Source organism: Schistocerca cancellata, chromosome 3 (genome assembly GCF_023864275.1).
Source record: "Schistocerca cancellata isolate TAMUIC-IGC-003103 chromosome 3, iqSchCanc2.1, whole genome shotgun sequence".
Lineage (NCBI taxonomy): Eukaryota > Metazoa > Arthropoda > Insecta > Orthoptera > Acrididae > Schistocerca > Schistocerca cancellata.
In genome coordinates, this window is record NC_064628.1 from 241,135,860 (window position 1) to 241,159,251 (window position 23,392).

Here is a 23,392-nt window from a genome sequence, read left to right on the forward strand (position 1 = left end):
TGAGGGTATTTCGCCTGTCTCATACATCTTCCTCACCAGATGGTAGAGTTTTGTCAGGACTGGCTCTCCCAAGGCCGTCAGTAGTTCTAATGGAATGTTGTCTACTCCCGGGGCCTTGTTTCGACTCAGGTCTTTCAGTGCTCTGTCAAACTCTTCACGCAGTATCATATCTCCCATTTCATCATCATCTACATCCTCTTCCATTTCCATAATATTGTCCTCAAGTACATCGCCCTTGTATAGACCCTCTATATACTCCTTCCACCTTTCTGCTTTCCCTTCTTTGCTTAGGGTACCTCCAGAAGGTATATAAAATCACGTTCTTATTCGAATGGAACTTTGTGTCAGAACTTCAAAGGAATGGGAGAAGAACTTTCGTACATTTACGATTTTGTACAAACGAACATTTACATTTTTATTTATACAGACACTGAAAATAAAATTTTTGTTGCCACTGGATGTCGTTAGATAGGCAACCTGCATCTGCTTCGTTGCACTTTGCCCCGGGTTAATCGTTAGTAACTTTCACCGTCATGGCTAGACATGTGGTTATGTTGGCAGTACCGCTACACGACGGGCTGCGAGCGGCTGCTGCTGGCGGTGGGGCTGCTGATGTCGCTGTGCAGCGGCGTGACCGGCCCGCTGAACGTGCTCTTCTTCGGCACGCTGATCGGCGTCATGGTGGACTACGGCACGCAGATGGGGGAAGCCATCTCGGCGGCGGCGGTGTCCTACATGTCGGGCTACCGACAACTGCCTAACGACACGCTCACAGACGCCGTGCTGCGCGTCATGTACTCCACGGAGCCCGTCTCAGCTGCCGGAAACGTCACGGCCGCCGAAGTCACGGACACCTTTCTCCAAGGCATACAGACGTTCGCCATCCACAACTCCTTCAATGGCGTCCTCATGTTAGTCTCCAGCCACATCGCCATCGCCAGCTTCAACTACGTCGGTTTTACTCTGGTACTGTCACAATATAGCTTCTCTCTCTTTTTTTTTCTCCGCTGTCTACCTATCTTTCCCAGTATTTTTCCTTCTTTTGTCTCCGTGTTTGCTTCTAATTTTTTGTACTGGTGCTGCCCCACAGCTCGCAAAGGTTTGAAAAAATTCGTTCTTGAAAACGGCCAAGACTTGCTGAGGAATAATTATTTACACTGTTCAGTAACCTAATGTGACCACCTATCAAAACCCTGAATAACTACCTTTTGCAGCGCGATACGTGCTAGAAGAGTCAATGTAGTTCTGGAAGGTTCAAATGGTTCAAATGGCTCTGAGCACTATGGGACTCAACATCTTAGGTCATAAGTCCCCTATAACTTAGAACTACTTAAACCTAACTAAGCTAAGGTCATCACACACACCCATGCCCGAGGCAGGATTCGAACCTGCGACCGTAGCAGTCCCGCGGTTCCGGACTGCAGCGCCAGAACCGCTAGACCACCGCGGCCGGCAGTTCTGGAAGGTACCGACAGGAATGTGGAGCCATGCCGACTCCATTGCCGTGGCCAGACGCGTTAGTTTTCTCGGTTGAGTATCAGTGGTTCCAGCAGCTCGATCGAGGTGGCCCACAGATTCTCGTCTGGGTTTAATCGGGAGTGTTTGGTGGTCAGTGCAGTACAATAAACTCATTCTGGTGCTCTTTGACCCACGAACACACACTGCGAACTGCGTAACACGTTGCATTGTCCTGCTGGTAGATGTCATCGTGCCGGGGAAAAACGAACTGCATGTAGGGGTGGACATGGCCCCCAGGGATAGATGTATACTTGTGTTGATCTATTGTGCCTTCCAGAATGACGAGGTCGCAAAGGTTTGAATAAATTCGTTCTTGAAAACGGTCAAGACTTGCTGAGAAATAATTATTTACACTGTAGTGACAGACGTGAATCTGTTCGACACTGCATAATGTTCTGAATGCTGTCACAGCCATTGTAAGAAAACCCCTGTCACGTTTGCTGCCAAAATGATGACCTAGATCCAGGAGTTGACCCCTGTAACTTCAAAAATGGTTCAAATGGCTCTGAGCACTATGGGACTTAACTTCTGAGGTCATCAGTCCCCTAGAACTTAGAACTACTTAAACCTAGCTAACGTAAGGACATCACACACACCCATGCCCGAGGCAGGATTCGGATCTGCGACCGTAGCGGTCGCTCGGTTCCAGACTGTAGCGCCTAGAACCGCTCGGCCACCCCGGCCGGCTCCTGTAACTTCGACTATCTTTTGCGCCATCGGATGCCACTTCTGGATATAAGTTCCTATTCTCAGTTTGTGTGCCTATCCAACATCAACAACACTGCGACGTGATCTGTAATGCGAAGGGGTGATGTAACTCTTTCTTCTGTTCGTTTCCCTGCCACCGCATTCCAGTCGCTCATTGCCATTAGATAATCATCTTCGTTTATGTACTGAATTTTGCGTTCAGTACCGTGTTATCCTTTCTGTGCGTCTTCATCTTCTGCTTGCAGAGTCGGGATGTGTACTTCAACAATTGTTAGCGTTAGTTTCCTGTCCGTTCTGATGGGAACAACATTATCCCTGAACTGTTCAATCTTTGTCCTAACTTCCTATTCATAACGATTCCTACTTCGTTGTACTCTTCGCTGTTGTTGTTATTACCCCATATTCATCTGACAGGAACTATCTTCTTTCCGTTTCAGTTCAATAACTCACACTGCAACGTGACTGAGCCTTTCCTTGTCTCTTTTTAGATTTTCTAGATTACTTACCACGTCCAAACTTCTGAGATTTTACTCTCCTATTCGTAGAATGTTACTTTCCCAGGAATGACACGAAATCACTCCTCACACCACAGCACTCCCTCTCGGTTGCAGCGTGTTTGTTTTCAGACGTTTCACGCCGTACACGCCAACGGCCATCTGTCCTATGGAGCTCAAAACGTGATTCATCTGAAGAGACCATCTGTTGCCACTCAGTGGACGTCCAGTTGCGGCAATGGCACGAAAATTCGAGCCGCCGTTGGCCACGAATGACATCCAACATGGTTGCCTGAACCAGGCGCCTACTGCGGAGGCTCATATGTAGCGAAGTTCGCTGAACGGTCGCTGAGGACGCACTGTCGATAGCCCTTGCTTCATCTGTGCCACGAGCTGCTCAACAGTTGCACGTCTATTGACTCGTGGAAATCTCCGCAGCCGTCATTCACATCTGTCATCTACGGCTCGTGGTGCACCACAGTTGCCTTGGGGCGGATTTTGGACAGTGCCATTTTGCCATGGACGGTATACTTTAACCACGGTGGCAAAGGAACAGTTTATAAATGTAGCCGCTTCGGAAATGCTTTCATCCTTGTCCCGAAAGCCGATGATCATGCCCCTTTGAAAGCCAGATAAATTGTTCCGTTTCCGCATTGAGGCAGCGACTACACCGTTTCCCGCGTCCCCTGATACGCTTTATATATCCTGCTACCACATGCCACATGCCGTCTGTATTTATTTCAAATAGACGTCGAGCATAGGCGGTGGTCACATCAATGTCATTGAACCATGCATTTGACTCTAGAAGCCTGACGAAAAATTTCGGAATTGCGGCCGAAAACGTCAACAACTGCCCTTCCGCCAGGATAGAGTCTGCAGAATACCACGCCAGTGTGACAAAGCCTTCATTGGTTACACCGCACGCACAATTCATGGGAGAGCTCAGCCATGTCTGAACCACGTATCTCCAAGAATTACTCTTGCAGGAACATTTTGACAGCGCTATACCTGTCTGGGGTTCATTTATTATGGAATTTGTGGGAATGCGCTCGGCAAAAGGTCTTATTAATCGTCTTGGTGCCTCCGGCTTTCAACTTGACGAAGTCGTGGTTCCAGTGATTTCCTCAACATTCACACAAAGAAAAAACTAATACCACGTCTGGAGAGAGTTAATTTTGTCGTCCTGCCCGCTATCTTTCAACTCTGCGTGCCGGCATTTCCACGTACGTCGTGCATGCAGTATTACTGGTACTCATGCGCTTGCGAACCTCAGAAGGAGCAACATTTTACAGAGAGCGCTGAACTCGATAGAGGGCGGTCATTAGAACAATCTTTGTGGATGCTCCACCGTGCCAATTATTTCTGTAAACTTAGCGACACGCTTCAGATATTTCTTGATTGTCAGGCAAAATACTGTGGCAAGATGTCGACGTCATCCGGCTGCAATACCTAAATCTCATCAAATAATTCTGCATTTACCATCGTTTTCGATCTTCTGATGATCTTCAGGCATGAAGGCTGATACTTGAACATGATCAGAAGCTCGAAGCCGGTAGCGAATGCAGGACAGTTCTCGGCGGTTTTGAATAAGACCTTTTTCAGAAACGTTTGTAGGACGTTCTTAGCTCGGTCGGCAGTTAGGACTTGCAGCCCGAAATGAAAGCTACTCTCACTATTGGTAGAATCATCCATTTCTCCTAGCATATACATGCTGAGAACCAAGGAAAGAAAAATAACTACATCATCTGATCAAAAGTATACGCACATGTGTTATTGGATATTAATACTGGGTATGTCCGCCTTCGCTTTGATCTCTGGTGGGACACTTTCAAATAGAAGTCTGAATGACTGTCGAGAAATGGCAGCCTAATCTTCCTCACGAGCCGAAACCATAGAAGGTAGTAATTTTAATCGCTGGTCTTTGGGACGAAGTCGACGTTTTAACTAACCCCAAAGGTGTTTCATTGGATTCAGGTCGGGACTCAAGGCACGCTACTCCATTTCAGGAGTGACACTGTCCACAAATAATTATTGCTGCACATTTGCTGCTTTACAGGAGTTCCATTGTCATACTGATACAATCATTGTCTCCAAACTGTTCCTCTACCGTGCAAGGTACACAGTGCTTATATCATTTCACATTCACATTTCACATTCAACGTTTTCTTAAGCGCTCTAAGGAGACAACACCCTGACAACGAAAACATCCCCATATCGTACCACCATCTCCTCTGTTCTTCACTGTTGTCACTACATATGACGGCAGGTAACGTTCGCCATGCTTTCACTACACCCAGACGGTTCCATGGACATTCGTCACTCCAGATCATTCGTTTCCAATCACCCACTATCCAGTGCCGTCGCTCTTTACACCTCCTCAAGCGTCACTTAACAATGGCTACAAAAATGTGTGTTTTATGAGGAGCTGCTCTACCATTGCAGCCCATTATTTTCAAATCTCTAAGCACAGTCGTTAGGGTACCTCGACTGCTTGTAGCAGTTTGGATCTCACGAACGACCCCTTCTGCCTATTTTATGCAAGCTTTTACAACCACCCTCTGCAACGCTCGATGACCCTTCCCCGTCAGTACATGCCTGCCTGGTTTGGCTTAGCTGCGATTGTTCCTTCGCTTTCCCGCTTCTCAGTTACATCACTAACAGTCGGTTTGGGCCGCTTTAAGAGAGTTGGAATGTCTCTAACTGTGACATCCAGTGACTGGTCCACGTTAAAAGTCACTGAACTCTCCTGACCGAGCCATTTTGCTGTTACTGCTTCTCCACTTATTGCACCTCTCTTGCTATCTACTGATCAGTTTCGCATTTAATAGCGGTGTTCGGTTACTTTTGACCAGATAACGTAGGTAACAGTTATGATGTACGGTATTATGACTGTCTCGAGACAGTCTCGATTAACATATCTCTTATCAAATTGCTTGTTCACCAACACAGCTAGATTTATGCTCTTCAATGACTGGCTGTCATCTACAAACTGATTTGCAGGGTTGTAGTGTATGCTCATGCGGGATCAATGAATTTTCACTGAGCGCGTCGAATGACAGTGCGTGGAGAAAAACCATTAATACCTGTTACTCGGGAATATCAAGCCAAATGCTCTAATAATTTTCAGCTAATAAATAATACAGCAGAAACAAGGTTAGTGAAAGATTGCACCAACTGAAATGAGAAAATAACAATTCTGCTTACGATAGATGCTCTGTGAATGGTATGTACTGAACTAAATGGAGTAATTATATGGTTTAAGTGATTACTATACGAGGTGATCCAAAAGTTACGTCCCAGAAGACAAAGTCTGCAGAGGTGATTCAATAACCTTGGCTCATAGGACGAAGTCGTATACAAGCATATGACAAGAACGATCATCGAAGCAAGAAAGTCAAGTAAACATGGTCTCTAAACCGCGTACCTTAAGAGCTATGAGCACTTATTTAACTTCGATACTGACAAACGAATCTCTTCTACTGCATGCTCTTTGCTACTCATATTTTGGAAGGAAGTAGTATGGACCAAAACAAGAAACAATTATGTGTTATTATTTGTTTCAGAGACTAGACTCATTTTTGCTTCGAATGATCTTTCCTCTCATATACCTGAATACGACTTTGTCATATAGGCCAAGATATAGACCTTCCCCCATGGAACGTGGCTTTTGAATCACCCTGTATATCACGTACTTCTAGAGATTACTGCGCGCGCCGTGTGACGTCAGTGCAGCCGCACGAGCAGCCGCACGATGCCGAGTCGACGTTACGTTAGGAGGAGGAGATTTAGGCGATCTGTTTTTAAAGTTTGTAAGAGTGTTAGTCTTTCGCCAAAGTCCACCGACGAGGCTTCTTTATTTCAAGGAGCGCACAGATGGATGGGCTTTGTTGCCAGATTTTCTTTGGCAATGTCAGTACAAGGAACTGGTAATGGATGGATTACTATTTCCTGGAAGCACCGCTTACCGTTCAACCGAGTTTTTTTTTTTTTCGAGACGCCTGATGACTAGATTGCTGACACTGTAATCCTCTTACTACTGTCAACAGATCCACCGCATCCGAGGGCGCTTCATGGAGTCCGCACTGCGACAGGACATCAGTTGGTACGATGTCCACCAGTCCGGCGAGTTTGCCAGTCGCCTATCAGAGTGAGTATCACAGTCACACGTGATTTTTAATGTCCACAGTTCCCCACGTGACATAGTTAGATCACCCGGTGCAGAAACACGTGTACACGACTTCCAACTTCCACTGCCACCAGGACGGACAGCAGTTATCTTTCAATAGCGAACGTAGACCGAGACATTATTTGCAACTTATTATTTAAATTTTGAATTAGTACATTCCTCATTATCAGATACAGCAAACTTAGCCCATAATATTTGAGAGTGACCAACTTCGACGGGCCCTAGAGGGTCTCCTGAGGAACAACCTGAGAACAGGAACCCATATTTGGAAACGTCATCCAGAGACGATACAGAGCGTCCTACCTGTAGGGTTCAACGGTTAGCTCTGTGTCACCTCCTCAAGGGAAAATATACCACTGTAGGTTGACGCCAGTGCGTGAGCTGTCTCAAGAGTGTTGTTGTGACAGACGTGAATCTGTTCGACACTCATAATGTTCTGAATGCTGTTACAGCCATTGTAAGAAAACCCCTGTCACGTTTGCTGCCAAAATGATGACCTAGATCCAGAAGTTGACCCTGTAACTTCGACTATCTTTTGCGTCATCGGATGCCATTTCCGGATATAAGTTCCTATTCTCAGTTTGTGTGCCTATTCAACATCAACACCGCGAAGTGATCTGTAATGCGAAGGGGTGACGTAACACTTTCTTCTGTTCCTTTCCCTGCCACCACATTGCAATGGCTCATTACTATTACATAATCATCTCCCTTTATGAACCGAATTTTGCGTTCAGTACCCTGTTATCCTTTCTGTGCGTTTTCATCTTCTGCTTGCAGAGTCGGCATGTGTACTTCAACAGTTGTTAGCGTTAGTTTCCTGTCCATTCTGATGGGAACAACAGTATCTCAGAACTGTTCAATATTGTCCTAACTTCGTTGTACTCTTCGCTGTTGTTGTTATTACCCTATATTCGTCTGACAGGAATGATCTTTTTTCCATTTCAGTTCAATGGCCCACACTGTATCATGACTGAGCCTTTGCATGTCTCTTTTTAGCTTTTCTAAATTATTTACCATGTCCAAACTTCTGACATTTTACTCTCCTGTTCGTAGAATGTTACTCTTTCGTTGTTTATTCAATTTTTTTCTCATTGGTACCACCCCCTTACCAAGTCTCTCCCATAGATCCGAATGGGGGGTTAATCTGGAATCATTTACCAACAGGGAGATAATCATTAAATTCTTATTTTTCAACAACAGAGCACATATCCTGTGGATGCACTTCGTATATCTTTAATTCGGCTGCTCGCATTGCCATTTGCATCATGCTGTTGAACATTGCTGAATGTTCCTGAATGGCCGCTGCAAAAGTGCTCTTTGACAAGGCTGTTAGCAGAACGAAGGAGACATACGGGAATCTTCGGCCGCTATTGCTGATGATTTTTCATTCAAATTTTAAGCAGTAACTGGGTTAGAACCCGGAACCCAAGACGTTTTGGGTTATTAATCAAAATCGCTGCACGAAGACCACAGCTGCATATATGTCAGATATTAGTCGATACTACAGTGGAGATGTATCTTTCGCTTCGCAGCGGAGTGTGGGCTGTTTAGAAACCTACTGACAGATTTAATAAATGCCGCACCTTAACACGAACCCAGAACCTTGGCTTTCATGGGCATTGTTCTTATCGACTAAGACCCAATCACGACTCACGATCCAACCTCACGGTTTACATCCGCCAGTACCTCATCTCCTACCTTCCAAACTTCACAGCTCCCCTGCATATCTTTAGAAGACAGAATATTACGTAGAAACGGCTTAGCTGCAGCCTAGGGTATGGTTTCTAGAATGATAATTTAGTCTATAGAGGAATGTGCGATATTTTCAAACTTGCTGGCGGAGTGTTAAACCCGAAACTTTGTCTTTCGCGAGCAATGCTCTTCTCAACTGAGCTATCCAAACATGACTCACAGTGTACTCCGCACTTAATTACGCGAGAATTGCGGCAGGAAGATGGATATTTGTGGGTGTAATATAAACAAGTTGCAGTCTTTTGAGGAATGAACCTAAGCTAATGCAGGAAGTGTGCAAGCATTGTTATCCGTGTGTCAGGGACATGCAGAAGATGGAGGACGGCGTGGGGGAGAAGGTGCCGATGTTCGTGCAGATGGTGGTGTCCTTCCTGGGGAACGTGGGGCTGGCGCTGTTCCGCGGCTGGGAGCTGGCGCTCATCTGCCTCATCTCGCTGCCCGCCGGCACCATCGCCATCGGCGTCGTCGCCTTCATCTCGGCGCGCATCGCCAGGAAGGAGATGCAGGAGTACGGCAAGGCGGGCGCCATTGCCGAAGAAGTCCTCGGCTCCATCAGGACTGTCATCGCCTTCGGAGGTCGTGACAAGGAGGTAGAGAGGTAAGCTTTAAGCCGTTCTTGCACGGCACGTGAAACCGAAAGTGGACGTGAGGTTGGTCGAGTTTTGTAACGTCACAAGGTGGAATTTCACGTTGCGCCGCTCTGCTCAGGGTGAACTGCAGAATAAGACAAGTCAGATTTTTGTTTTGTACTGGGTAAAGTGGCCATTGAGATGTGGGTTCGAGTGCTACGTCACAAGCAGAACTTAGGAGACACCATGTTTGATAGTGTCATTTGTAAATCAAGTCCGTATTTGGTGGTGTTATAACTTACCGGTGTTATGACTTAAGTGGTATGGATGCATGCTGTTTAAACCACTGATACGTTGAACACCTCTCAAGAAGGCGTAATTTGTGGTACGATTTGCTATAATAACATGACATTAAACGCTTTTCGCATTTCGTGGGTTTCGTATTATAGCTTGCCTGCCATGGAAGTATGCCGTTTGAAGGCAAGATTTAACAAGAACGCGTCGTTTTCTTTTTATTTTTTTTAAGACACTGGCATATTGTATATTTAACAAGAACGCATCGTTTTTGTTATTATTAAATGTCAGTTGATGACATATTGATGGTTAAAGCGTTGAGGACTGTGTAAGGTCAAAGACATAGACTCATACTGACGTCTGATGACTATAGAGTAGCGTGCAAAGGCATCTTTTGTCGGAAAAGTCGCTGGTTGGTGACATGGTTATTGCAAAAATTTTAATATCGGCCTAGATGATTGTGGGACTTCCTTATTAAGTTACGTACATGTAAGGCGTGAATTTGTTCGATTTTCTGAATGTGTCATGCAACATGGAGCAATGAATTAAATGATTTTTATACATTCCCCTGCCTGATTTATCTCGCAGTTCAGTATTTATTTGTTTATTCATCCAAAAATCTGTCGAGATTATGGAATACATCAGTCATTTATGCGAGTAAATATTGAATATGGACGTGTACACTTACTAACTCTGTCTGCCTATATTTTTCACACACACACACACACACACACACACACACACACACACACACACACAAACACTTTTTTACTCTTGCAAGACGTACAGAACATTTAAAAGCGATACTACAGTAAGTGAATTTTTTTTGTTTCGTTTTTACTTTATCTGTGAGATAACTTGCACTAGTAGCAGAAACTGATTTTACACTTTCTTGTTTCAAGTCTCTACAATTTTAATAGGTTCTAAAAATTCTGCTACTAAATAGATGCTATGCTCTAACAAGACTGCTCTTAGGATTGTACTAAAAGTAAGAATGACGAACTGTTTTTTTTTAATCTTTTGTAGAAGACTACTGTCACTTTGTATCGCAATGTTAGTAATGGAAGTTTTAAAAGCTTTACCGATTGGACGTGGAACTTATGTTTTTTCGTCGTACCTAGTTCGTGTAAATTGATGTTTCTTATGCCTACTGCAGATAAAACAAAATGGCTAGCACATTGACAAAGGAGGAAATGTGGGTTTTGATAGAGCTAACGTAGCAGTTTTACGCATGCACAGTTTCGTAAACATACAGTGGGATTTGAGCGCGAGATAAGGCAGATAAGTGCCGGTAACAGCGCTGTTGCCGCGAATTACTGTGAGTACCACGATCCATGTGACGTACTAGCTCTTTTCTGACAAGGGAAACTCCCGATCGCAACCCCTTCATATTTAGTGGTAAGTTGGCCCAGTGGATAGCCCCTCAAAAACCGAACACAGGTCAAACACGGAAATAGGAAGAAGGTGTACTGAATCGTGAAAACGAAGCAAAACAGACACAATGAACGGTTCAAGTTCAAGATGTACAACATCGAGCGACATGCAACAGCACTGAGGTCATGGTTGAGTGGTTGCCGGCCCGGTAGCTCAGCGTGTTCGGTCAAAGGGGTTTAGCTACCCTCTGAACTGGTGTCATCGGACGTCCGCCACGAACAAATTCAACGAACAGTATAGAACAAAACGAGATTTAAAAAAAAAAATTGCTCACGGTGTTGGATCACAATGCGGGAGATCCATGTTCAACCCTGCTTTTTTTTCACAAAATCAACTGTCTGTCCGATCATTAACGTGTTTGTTCTCTTTCTGAAGTCTTGGAAATTGTCATACTACACATTGATTGCAGAATATGAGTCGTTACCGTCGCAAGTAAATGTGATGAATTGTGAGAGCAGCCGAGATGTCGCATAGACCTCTCACAGAAATGGAAAAAAAGAAAACAAATAAATGAATGTGAACTATGTTACAACAAAGAAATTTGAGAATCAAAACTTCAAAAACATTGAAAGCATATGTTTTGACAGAGCACAAGGAAAACTGTGTGATTGTCAACGCGTTCATTTGTTACAGCTGATCGTGACAAACTATTATTTGAGAGTTATCACTTTCACGTTCATAGGAACACCTAAATCGGGCAAGCAGGCATATCTCACTCATTCACCAGCCGCACAAGGTAGTTGCGTCGATAAGAGATTCCTATCATACGACACACATACTGTCACGATGACGTGTTTTTCGGATTCGGCTGACTTGTTGCCTTGTCATCAAAAGTTTGCGGTTCCCATTGGAGAGCCACTTCCTTTCGGCTGCTAATAGGGTAGTTGCGCGAAATCAACTTTCATTATAGGTTCCTTCCCAACATCTCGCTGGTGCAAAGGGATATTATACCATGCCGCAGACACAAATTGAATACTGGGAACAGACACGTCAATGGTGGGACTGACAGTTCGTAATTTTGCGGAGAAAAAAAAGTGGCACGAGGAAGACTTGAACACGAATCGTCTGCTTGGCAGTCCAAGACCATCAACACACAGTAACGATGCCGGGGCTCTTCTAATTCTCTCGATGTGATACACGTTGAGCTTTGACCGTTTACTTTCTATTTTGCTTCTTTTTTCACAGTGCAGTATACTTTTTTCCTGTTTTCATGCTTGATCTGCGTTCAGTTTTTGATGGGCTATCCACTGTGTCATCTTACCACTAAATCTGAAGTGGTTGCGATCGGGAGTTTCCAATGGGAGCGTGTTCCAACTATGATGGAAACTTGGCGTGCTTCGCGATGAGAAACACCTCCCTTGTGAGGAAAACTTTACCGTCTGTTCCAAAGGTTCGTAAAATCTATTTGGCGAGGAATATTAGTAGTATCTATACTTGCAGAATATCCATGCACTGTGCGCTCAAGCGCGGTTGCTCTATGTTATTCCACTGCTGAATATGCATGTTCGGTATGGTACAAGTCCAGTCATGCCAGGAACGCAGATGTGGCTCTAAATGAGTCTTGCCGGATTATCACGGGTTTGCTTAAGACCTACTCCTGTGGACAAACTCCATTGCCTCGCTGGCATAGCTCCTCGTGAAATCAGACGTGAGGTAGCTGCGAGATATGAGAAAAGTAAGGCCACAACGAAGGAAGCCCGTCCACGATATGGTCGTCAGACCGCACATCCTAGGCTGAAAACAAGAAAAAGCTTCTTGACAACTACCGAGGCTCTCATCGAGAATCCACATACAGCAAGGATCTCTTGATGGCGGGAGAAATGTCGGTATTTGGGAGAATGGATGGCGCCAAAGGAAGAACTTCCCCCTGGACATTCGGAGAAGTGGTCAATATGGAGGTCTCTCAATAGATTACGATCAAACACAACGAGATGCAAGACCAATCTGCGGACTTGGGGTTTCTCTGTGGATCAGTTCTTTGCCAGTGTGGCGTTGAGCAGACTAACAGCCATTTCCTTCAGTATTTCGCATTACCAGCCACCTTCACCATGCAAGACCTTATGAGAGCTAAACCAAATGCACTTAAAGTGTCCAATTTTTGGTCTTCTTTTGTGTAAAATTATGTCAACACACACACACACACACACACACACACACACACACACACACACACTTGACACGATAAATAAATAAATTTGCAATATCCTCTTATCATGGTTATTTCAAAAATAACTAAGTGCTCTGTAATGTTGCTTTCGTTGTTATTGTTGCGAAATCGCAAGAACATCTTCTGCCATCATTAGCGTAGTCAGTGAACCGGAAGGAAGCCGTGTAATCAGAAGCGGGGAAGAAGGAATGAAGACGAGAGTTTGAAGTTCCATCGACACAAATCAATTTCTAAATTTCTCAACAAACTTTCGGAGAATAAGGCGCTTCGAAAATGGCAAAGAGTTCTAGAAAGTAAAAGCTGTGTTCAGAATGCTTTTCAGTTACTGGCGTGAATGTTATCATACTTGTATGGGCTTGGGGCCTGACCGCAGCCAGGAAAAAACAGACTGACCGTACCTTCTCCCAACAAAAATTAGACGCGGTTCGTGAGTCCGTAGGCTGAGGCGGTATCCGCACGACATTGAGTAAGGCAAGATAGACAGAGAGGGACTAAGGGAAAGAAAAGAACAGGTTGTGAATGTGGGTGGAAACGACTGAACGAAACATCGAGTCCTGCTCTTACAGTTCCATGTAACTACGGTCCGCAAACCTGTGTTCATAAGGGCAGTACTAATTGAAATGCTGGTAATATGACTGCACACTTGGTGTAAATTATGAAATCGTCAGACTGGGAGGCGGAGGGGGTGGGGGCGTTACTGCTGCTATAAATATTAAATCAACTGCATAGCACTTGTATTTCTCAAATTTTCGGACAAATATTTCTGAAATGCGGTATTCTGAATTTCAGCCTCTTGGAAATTATGCTGACGCGATGTTCTAAGCCCGACTATAAGGAAATTATTAATATCATATTAAATATTTCATAGTAATCAAACAGTTTATGAAAACAGTTTATGACTATTATCTTAAAATATTTTGTTGTTATTATTAAAACCCTAGGCATGTGTGGCACATTAAAAGCATTGGGCTGGGGGGAGGGGAGACAGAGGCAGAAAAAAATGGTGTACCACCAGCCGAAACAGAACCTTGCATCCATGACAAGTTATAGCCAGAAAACAAGCTCAGAGTGGGCAAGGATTGGGAGGAAACCGATATTAAAAAAAACTGCCCTAGCTTTCTGTATGAGACACACTTTTTTTTACCACCACAAGCTGCAGTTGAATATAATCCTCCTCATGCGAGTAGTTTTGACATAGCGTCATCATCTGGCAGACTCTACAACTCATTTCTGGTTGTGTGCTGGATGATGTCGTGCCGTACACCAGCATCACTTACTTCCACAGAGTAACATGTATTTGAGGTACATTAATATCTCGGACACGTCGTTTTTACCACTCTGAGTTTTAAAGTCTGACATGTGATGACACTATGTCGAATCTAGTGGCTGGCTCTGAGCACTAGGGGGCTTTTAACTTCTGAGGTCATCAGTCCCCTAGAACTTAGAACTACTTAAACCTAACTAACCTAAGGACATCACACACATCCATGCCCGAGGCAGGATTCGAACCTGCGACTGGAGCGGTCGCGCGGTTCCAGACTGTAGCGCCTAGAACCGCTTGGCCACTCGAATCTAGTCGCAACAGAATAAAGTATTTGGTCTTTTTTGCAACATATCGAGGTTGAGTAGAACAATTGAAAGATTTACACACACTTACGTACGACTTAATTGGTCTAGAGAAATGGCGAAAAACTTAAATTGGAGTTCAGACGAGGATTTGAACCTCACTTCTCCCGAATGAGAATTTAGTGTGCAAACCAGTGCGCCGCTTCGCATGATGAAATCGTTGGCAGAGAAGGCGAGTGGAACACTTCGATTTATATCGAAGATGCTAGACAAGTGCCGTGCAGCTTGCTAAGGTGACCACATACCATTCACTAGCGACACCTGTTCTGTGGTTGCCACACCCTTAGTGGTTCTTCACAGTCAGGCAAGCCAGTGACGCCAGATGAGCTCGGAGGTATGCTGTTACGTTGTAGGTAATGCGGAAATATAGAGCTTGCGCAAAATAACTTGGTCCCGATCAAAAACGCATTCTCGCACTCAGTGCTGGGTGAGTTCACACGTCTGTTCCGAAGGGGCTGCTGCCTCAGTTTGCTATCGCCTATTGAGTTGTGAGCTTTATCGGTTATGAATAAAACATTCTCTGCCTATTTTGGTGTGGATGGGTGCACACATTGGCTGCTCCGTAATCTTTCTCAAACGATTTTAAACAAACTACTTGGCAAAAAATTAGATACACGCGCAACTCGTATCCTGCTTCGTCAGCTTCTCGATGAACGGTCTACCACCTCGTTAATGCACATAGTTATTGTGATATTTCAACATTAAATAAGCTATGCACAAAATTCGAATACTTTGCAATGAAAATAGAGCTTCCTAAGACACTGTGACAGTGCATTTAGTGCATGCTAGGTGGTAGATATCTGTGTATGATAGGTACCTATGACAGTGAATTTTTATTTAAACGTGAGATGAGATCTATATCACCAATCTCGAAAAAATGGATTGTATGTAGTGCGCTCACTGTCACTTGTGCATGAAAATGATATTGTGAAAGTTAAATATTTATAACATCCCTCACGTCTTCTAATTGGTCCGAGGTTTTGAAACGAGTTTTTGGCAAATGATGGGGAGTCTTTTGCTATATAGTTAACATGCAAAACTTGCATCTCTACTGCGCTACTTACTTCTACAGAGTAACATGTATTTGAGGTACATTAAACGAAACATTTTTCAACGGAAAATACGTAATAATTTGTCTGATACTTGATGTCTCTCACGAGTAAGTTAGTCCGAATTTGTGAAGTTCTGTAACCTGATTTTCTTACTGACTGGACGTGGGACTTTTCTTTTTGTCTTACAACATGTTCGGGGATATTGAAGTTCTTATTTAGGTAAACAACAGACATAAGAAAGTGAACAGCATATGGACAAGGGAGGAAGTGTGCGTTTTAGTAAAGCTAATGCAGGGATTTAACGCGCGTCTATTTTCGTAAAAGAAAAATTGTGTGGTTTGCGAGCCAAATAAAACCGACAACTGCTGCTGGAGATCGCTGAGAGATCTAATCACGTTAACCATCTCGTCCTGTGTGCCAATGGCGTTGTTTTGTGTGGTTGGATGTCGCGTCCACGTCAACGTTGGCCCTCGTCCCGTGTGAGGACGCTTTAGAGATCTTGAGATAGCTTAAGAGAGAGATTAAGTGGCCTGCAGAGTTGTAGAGATGACCATTTCCCACCCCTCCACAACTGACACACTGACTTAGAAAAATAAAATAAAATAAAAGGACCCCATGATGCGACCGACCCCTGTGTCATCCGCATAAACATAGTGTTATTCGGATGCGCTATGGAGAGGCAGACGTTCGGCACACCGATCTCCCGGCCGTTTTCGGTTTTCCAATCCTTGGAGCCGCTACTTTTTATTCGAGTGACTCCTCAAGTGGCCTCACGAAGCTGACTGGAATTTCACCCGTGGCCTCTGCATTGCAGTCAGACGCGTTGACTACTCAGCTACTGAGGCAGACTGCGCAGTTGCTTCGACTGGTATTTTGAAACTGTAGAAACACGTACAATTAAATCAAAATTTAACCGAATAGATATTTGGAGTGCTGCCTTTGATCAGACGGAACAAATGTTTGCCACCCAAGTCATATGCAAGAAATCATGCAGCTAACGATAACCCACTTGATTCGTTAGGCTGTTATATACAGAGAGGTCCATTGATAGTGACCGGGCCAAATATCTCACGAAATAAGCATCAAAAGAAAATAATACAAAGACCGAAACTCGTCTAGCTTGAAGGGGGAAACCAGATGGCGCTATGGTTGGCCCGCTAGATGGCGCTGCCATAGGTCAAACGGATATCAACTGCGGTTTTTAAAATAGGAACCTCCATCTTTTATTACATATTCATGTAGTACATAAAGAAATATGAATGTTTTAGTTGGACAACTTTTTTCGCTTTGTGATAGATGGCGCTGTAATAGTCACAAACGTATAAGTACGTGGTATTACGTAACATTCCGCCAGTGCGAACGGTATTTGCTTCGTGATACATTACCCGTGTTAAAATGGACCGTATACCAATTGCGGAAAAGGTCGATATCGTGTTGATGTATGGCTATTGTGATCAAAATGCCCAAAGGGCGTTTGCTATGTATGCTTCTCACTATTCTGGACGACATCATCCAAGTGTCCTGACCGTTCGCCGGATAGTTATGTTATTTAAGGAAACAGGAAGTGTTGAGTCACACGTGAAACGTCAACCACGACCTGCAACAAATGATGATACCCAAGCTGGTGTTTTAGCTGCTGTCGTGACTAATCCGCACATCAGCAGCAGAAAAACTACGCGAGAATCGGGAATCTCAAAAACGTCGTGTTGAGAATGCTATATCAACATCGATTGCACCCGTACCATATTTCTGTGCACCAGGAATTGCATGGCGACGACTTTCAATGTCATGTACAGTTCTGCCACTGGGCACAAGAGAAATTACGGGACGATGACAGATTTTTTGCACGCGTTCTGTTTAGCGACGAAGCGTCATTCACCAACAGCGGTAACGTAAACCGGCATAATGTGCACTATTGGGCAACGTAAAATCCACGATGGCTGCGACAATTGGAACATCAGCGACCTTGGCGGGTTAATGTATAGCACGGCAGTATGGGAGGAAGGATAATTGACCCCCATTTTATCGATGGCAGTCTAAATGATGCAATGTATGCTAATTTCCTACGTAATGTTCTACCGATGTTACTACAAGATGTTTCACTGCATGACAGAATGGCGATGTACTTCCAACATGATGGATGTCCGGCACATAGCTCGCGTGCGGTTGAAGCGTTATTGAATAGCATATTTCATGACAGGTGGATTGGTCGTCGAAGCACCATACCATGGCCCGCACGTTCACCGGATCTGACGTCCCCGATTTCTTTCTGTGGGGAAAGTTGAAGGATATTTGCTATCGTGATCCACCGACAACGCCTGACAACCTTCGTCATTGCATTGTCAATGCATGTGCGAACATTACGGAAGGCGAACTACTCGCTGTTGAGAGGAATGTCGTTACACGTATTGCCAAATGCATTGAGGTTGACGGACATCATTCTGAGCATTTATTGCATTAATGTTGTATTTACAGATAATCACGCTGTAACAGCATGAGTTCTCAGAAATGATAAGTTCACAAAAGGTACATGTATCACATTAGAAGAACCGAAATAAAATTTTCAAACGTACCTACGTTCTGTATTTTAATTTAAAAAATCTACCTGTTACCAACGGTTCGTCTAAAATTGTGAGCCTTGTGTTTGCGACTATTACAGCGCCATCTATCACAAAGCGAAAAAAGTGGTCCAACTACAACATTCATATTTTTTTACGTACTACACGAATATGCAATAAAAATGGGGGTTCCTATTTTAAAAAAAACCGCAGTTGATATCCGTTTGACCTGGCAGCGCTATCTAGCGGGCCAACCATAGCGCCATCTGGTTTCCCCCTTCAAGCTAGACAAGTTTCGTTCTTTGTAGTTTTTTCATTTGACACTTATTTCGTGAGATATTTGGCCCGGCCACGATCAATGGACCACCCTGTATATATGGCACCCGTCGATATTCTGTGTGCAGCTAGTAAAGTACATTTTACTTAAATCATCAGGATACCTCGACTTTTCATGTACAAAACCGACCAGCTTTGAAACTGTTGAAAAAAATGACATCACATAAGAGCTTTTTAAATTCTTACAACAGGTACAAGAAGAACTTGGGTACTGCGAAAGACCTTAACATCAAGCGAAGCTTCTTCAGTTCCATGATCTTCGCCTTCCTGTGGCTGTTCATATACTCCGGTTACGCCCTCGCTTTCTATTACGGTGTGGGTCTCATCATCAGAGACATGGATAAGGTGGACAAAGTGTACGACGCCTCGACTATGGTCACTGTGAGTATCCAGTTCTGCGTAGACATCTAATACTCAGTTGAATCTCCATCTAACAAAATGAAATTTTTCAACTGTGACAATGCTGTACAAATACGAGTGAGAGCTAAAAAGATTTTATGTGAAAACTCTTACAAGCTTTTAAAATAAAATGAACGTCATTAATATTCCACATCTTTATTCAGCATGTCTACATATTTATTTCTGAACGTAGTCTCCCTAGCGACGAACGCTTGACCTGTTGAATTGTACCATCACTGTAGAATGTCTGACTTTGTCGACGGAGCCACCTCACCTCTGCTTGCACCGCTTGCTCACTATCGAAGTGAAGTTATACTAGGCGTTCTTTAAGTTTTGGAAACATATGTAAATTGGATGGGGCCAAGCCGGGACTGTATGGGGAAAGACCGATGACAGTGAACCCAACGCGTCGGATAGTTGCAGAGGTCGTGATACGGTGCCCTATGTGTGGACGAACTCTAAGAATTCGAAACTCAATTACAATATACTACTTCTCACGCACCGACATAGCTATTTTACACATCGCCGTGTTACACGCTACAATTCGGAGCCCCTTTGCAGCAGAGGGCTGCACATATGTAGACGTGAAGAACGAAGATGTAGGATCTTAATGCGTTTGTTTTATTTGAAAAGCCCTCGTGTTACTCAGATATGACGAAGACGCTAATGATAGACGATAAGGTGGTGCATAAAATACAATCTTACTTTAAAACGTGCTGACGCTGTTAAATGTTAACACAACTGTTACCATTTAGTACCTCCTTGGAAGACATACTCGTTTTCTTAATAACCGATAGACATAGTTACAAATACGTATGCAACCGGAAATGCTCCTAAAGAAAAGGTGGACTAATTTTCTCAAGACGTTACGAGAAATATCAGAGATATAGTGCCGGAGACATAAGAGAGCGTTCAGAGAAATCTCAGTTAGTTCGCGAAACTTACACAAAATAATTTCTTTTTACATGATTCAAACCGATAAATTTGACTGAACAGCATGGTCCTCTGGTAGGAATTTGCGATCAGTATGTTTCTTTATATGAAATGTGATATTACTTTTCGTACAAGCATTTCGTTTGTATACTGTATAAGGCCCTCTTGAATCATCATTCCTGGACAGTCAGTGAAAGTAATGATTAAATTTGCGATCCATACCATTCATAACTCGGCACAGGCGGAGTTGGGCCGATCCTAAATTGAATGACGTATGAAGATAGGCTCCTCGGTCTGTTTCTCTTTCTTCTTTTTCTTTTCTTTTTTTTTTGTCGAAAATGTAAGTATAATTTTCATTTGTCTAGATCGTAAGTTTATAAATTATTACCGGTTTCGAATGTGCTAGCATTCATCTGCTGATTATAAAATGTCATTACAGAATGTAACACGTCACATATTGTACTTTCAACTGTAACACTACCGCCCTGTCGGACGTGCGTTAGCTCTATAAAGCCTGTACTGTAATAAGTTCACGGGCTTCACCTTGTAAACAAGGATTTTAGTACATAAATTGACCGCGTGTACCTAATGGAAGCAAGATCGAACCTACACTCAGTTAGTAACTACAGTGATGCGTCAAGCAACTGTAAAGTATAATTATGCGTTCGCATGGACAAGAAGTACACACAGTAGATATTACCAATGATTAATAATTCGGTCGCCAGCCTAATTAGGCATTGAATGAGTTTTTCCTTGTACAAGTGTGTGCATGTACAGGCATAACAACACGTAATACTGTTACGTTATAAGACAAAGTTTGGCATAGGAAAAATCCACTGAACTAAAGTTCTCTCCTTTTGTATTAGTTTGAACGAGCTAAATTTACACAATACCACACAGCAATGATTACTACGAACTGCATTTTGTATATTGGTCAGACTGAAATCGGGCATAGATTACCCTAGAATTAGCAATTTTGAAAGCATACATACAATGTCACTATTAAAATTGGAAAAAACACTAATACACTTAGGTTTAATACAGAACTTAACTTTGCTGTTCAAATCTGATCAGTACACTTCAAAATGTGCAAGAATGGGCAAGAGAAGGGGGGGGCCCTGAAACTATTATGGTCGTTATACTGAAACTAGTAAGTCCTGGAGGTAAATTAACACTCAAAATTATCAATCTGTGGATAACTACTCTTTTGTCTTATTTTTGAATTAATTAGTTACCATTATTTCAGTCACACATTAATTAAATAACATCGCTAGCTCAATTCAAAATTTATCTTTCAATTTAATCACACTGTTGTTCTTTACTAACATTTGCTTTAACACTCCTAACTTAAAGCTTCTTTATAACATAGATTGGTCTGCAGCTAATTTAATACTAACTGTAAACTTTCAGTTCGGGATACTCGGGTTGCACTATATGTGGTAAGGACCCTATCTAGGTCAGTGATAAGGATAAGTAACGGTTAAGGCAATTCTGATAAAAGTCACGTTATTATTGAACAGTTAGAAACAGTTTCGACACTGGTCCACACAGATACACTTCTAAAGATGAAATAAATGTTTGACCTGTGCACGTCGGTGCGGCAGGTGGCGGGCAGCGAGATAGCGGGTAGCACAGCACACATACAAGCACGGCTAAGGCTCTCACTGCATCGGCGCTTTCCTTCTTCTTAGCGTTGTAATCCTTCCAATTTTGTGCCTGAGAATATAGCCATGCCCAGTAGTCGTCGGAATCGGCCCATCCGAGGCTCAATGGAATCCACTTTTCCTAGATAGCCTCCTCGGTACAGTACATGTTCCTCTGACCGATGCCCAACTCCGACTGTTATACTGAGCCCGTTGTGCCGAACCGCGCCAGTGTGCGTTTTCCCGCACTCGCCTGCATCCACCTTTTCCCGCTCCCCTACAGGTAGGGTATTCACCACAGGTTTTCTACTACACATATCCTAATGCATTACCTACGTATGGACCAAGTGTATAAATTACAATTTTCACATCTTATAATAGTTTTAACATTAAATACATTTCCTTTTGGTTCTCAGATTGCTTGAAATCTAACATAAATAATAACATTCATTTCAAAAGTTGTTTACAGTTTCTTTAACATGACACGAAAAGAAAAAGAAATTCAAAACATTACTTATATTACTTTACATAAATTCAGAAAGACAAATTTATCTAAATTCATAAAGAAAAAAATTATTATAGGTACATTATTGTTACACAACCACTGAGTCGTTAGTCATAAATATAATTTTTCACTGTGACAACATCGCATATTCTTCTACATTAAAGTACTGAGTCATAAATCATGAGTTTTATGACTCACTACCAACCTGTCATGAAACAGTGTCTGTGAGGAATGGTTTCATAACAATGACGTCCTTGAAATGGACTGGCCTGCGCAAAGTCCCGACCTCAAACCTTGCGATAAGTTAGAACATCGGCTTTTCTCCAGACCTTGGCGTTCAACAACACTACTTAGTCTGGTTTCAGTTCTTGGAGATGAATCGGCTGCCATTCCTCTAAAGACATTCAGCTACCTCATTAAGTCTTCCAGCAGAGTTAAAGCCGACATAAAAGCGAAAGGCGGACGCGCCTGATGTTAATGTCCACTAATAGGAGTCCGCAAACTTTTGATCAGATACTGTATAAGTAAGCAAAGTTTACCAAGTGCCAAAGTCATTACCCGTTCTTTTGCCTCCTGTTGCAGGTTTTCATGGGCATCATGTCGGCGTCCATGATGTTCGGACTGGCGTCGCCGTACATCGAAGTGTTTTCGATATCGAGAGGAGCCGCAGCCAAGGTGTACGCTGTCATCAGTCGCGAATCTCAGATCGATAGCATGTCCGAGGAAGGCGACCGGATGGACCAGGTAGTCGGCTCTATCACCTTCAAGGACGTGCAGTTCGAGTATCCTAGCCGCAAAGGAGTAAAGGTCAGTCTAGCAACAATTATCAACTGCTTCAGCTCTGTGGCTTCTATCGTTACAAACCGTATTCTTTTGTGACATGAGTGGAATCAGAATGACTGATAATTACTTTCTGCCCACTTCGAACTCTCCCTGTCCGCTTTAGTTCGTGGTTTACAGCATTTAGTTCCAGCATCATAAATAGAATCCTAGGTGCAATGTTTCTGAACTGCTCCTGTAGGATGACTTTCAGTTTATTCTAGATGCAACGGCGTCCACAGAGGAGACAGATCTTTTTGAAGGACAAGGATCTGTCACAGTGAGTGTCGTAACTGACATTTAAAGCCATTATTGCCTGAAATATGTACCAGATGTAACATAGTTAAGACGCAAATATAAAACAACCGTTAGTTGTTTTTGTCGACAGTATAAAGGATA

At 43.3% G+C, this 23,392-nt stretch overlaps 1 protein-coding gene across 1 annotated transcript in view; it reads left to right on the top strand.

The window, feature by feature from the left end:
- The first annotated feature begins 906 nt into the window (after positions 1-906).
- Positions 907-23,392, top strand: part of LOC126174875 (ATP-dependent translocase ABCB1-like) — an 84,317-nt gene continuing 61,831 nt past the window's right edge. The window contains exons 1-5 of the mRNA XM_049921287.1: positions 907-966; positions 6,767-6,867; positions 8,960-9,256; positions 18,886-19,075; positions 22,757-22,981. Of these exons, the coding sequence (XP_049777244.1) occupies positions 910-966; positions 6,767-6,867; positions 8,960-9,256; positions 18,886-19,075; positions 22,757-22,981 (870 nt within the window). The 5' untranslated portion in view covers positions 907-909. The remainder of the gene's footprint in view (positions 967-6,766; positions 6,868-8,959; positions 9,257-18,885; positions 19,076-22,756; positions 22,982-23,392) is intronic.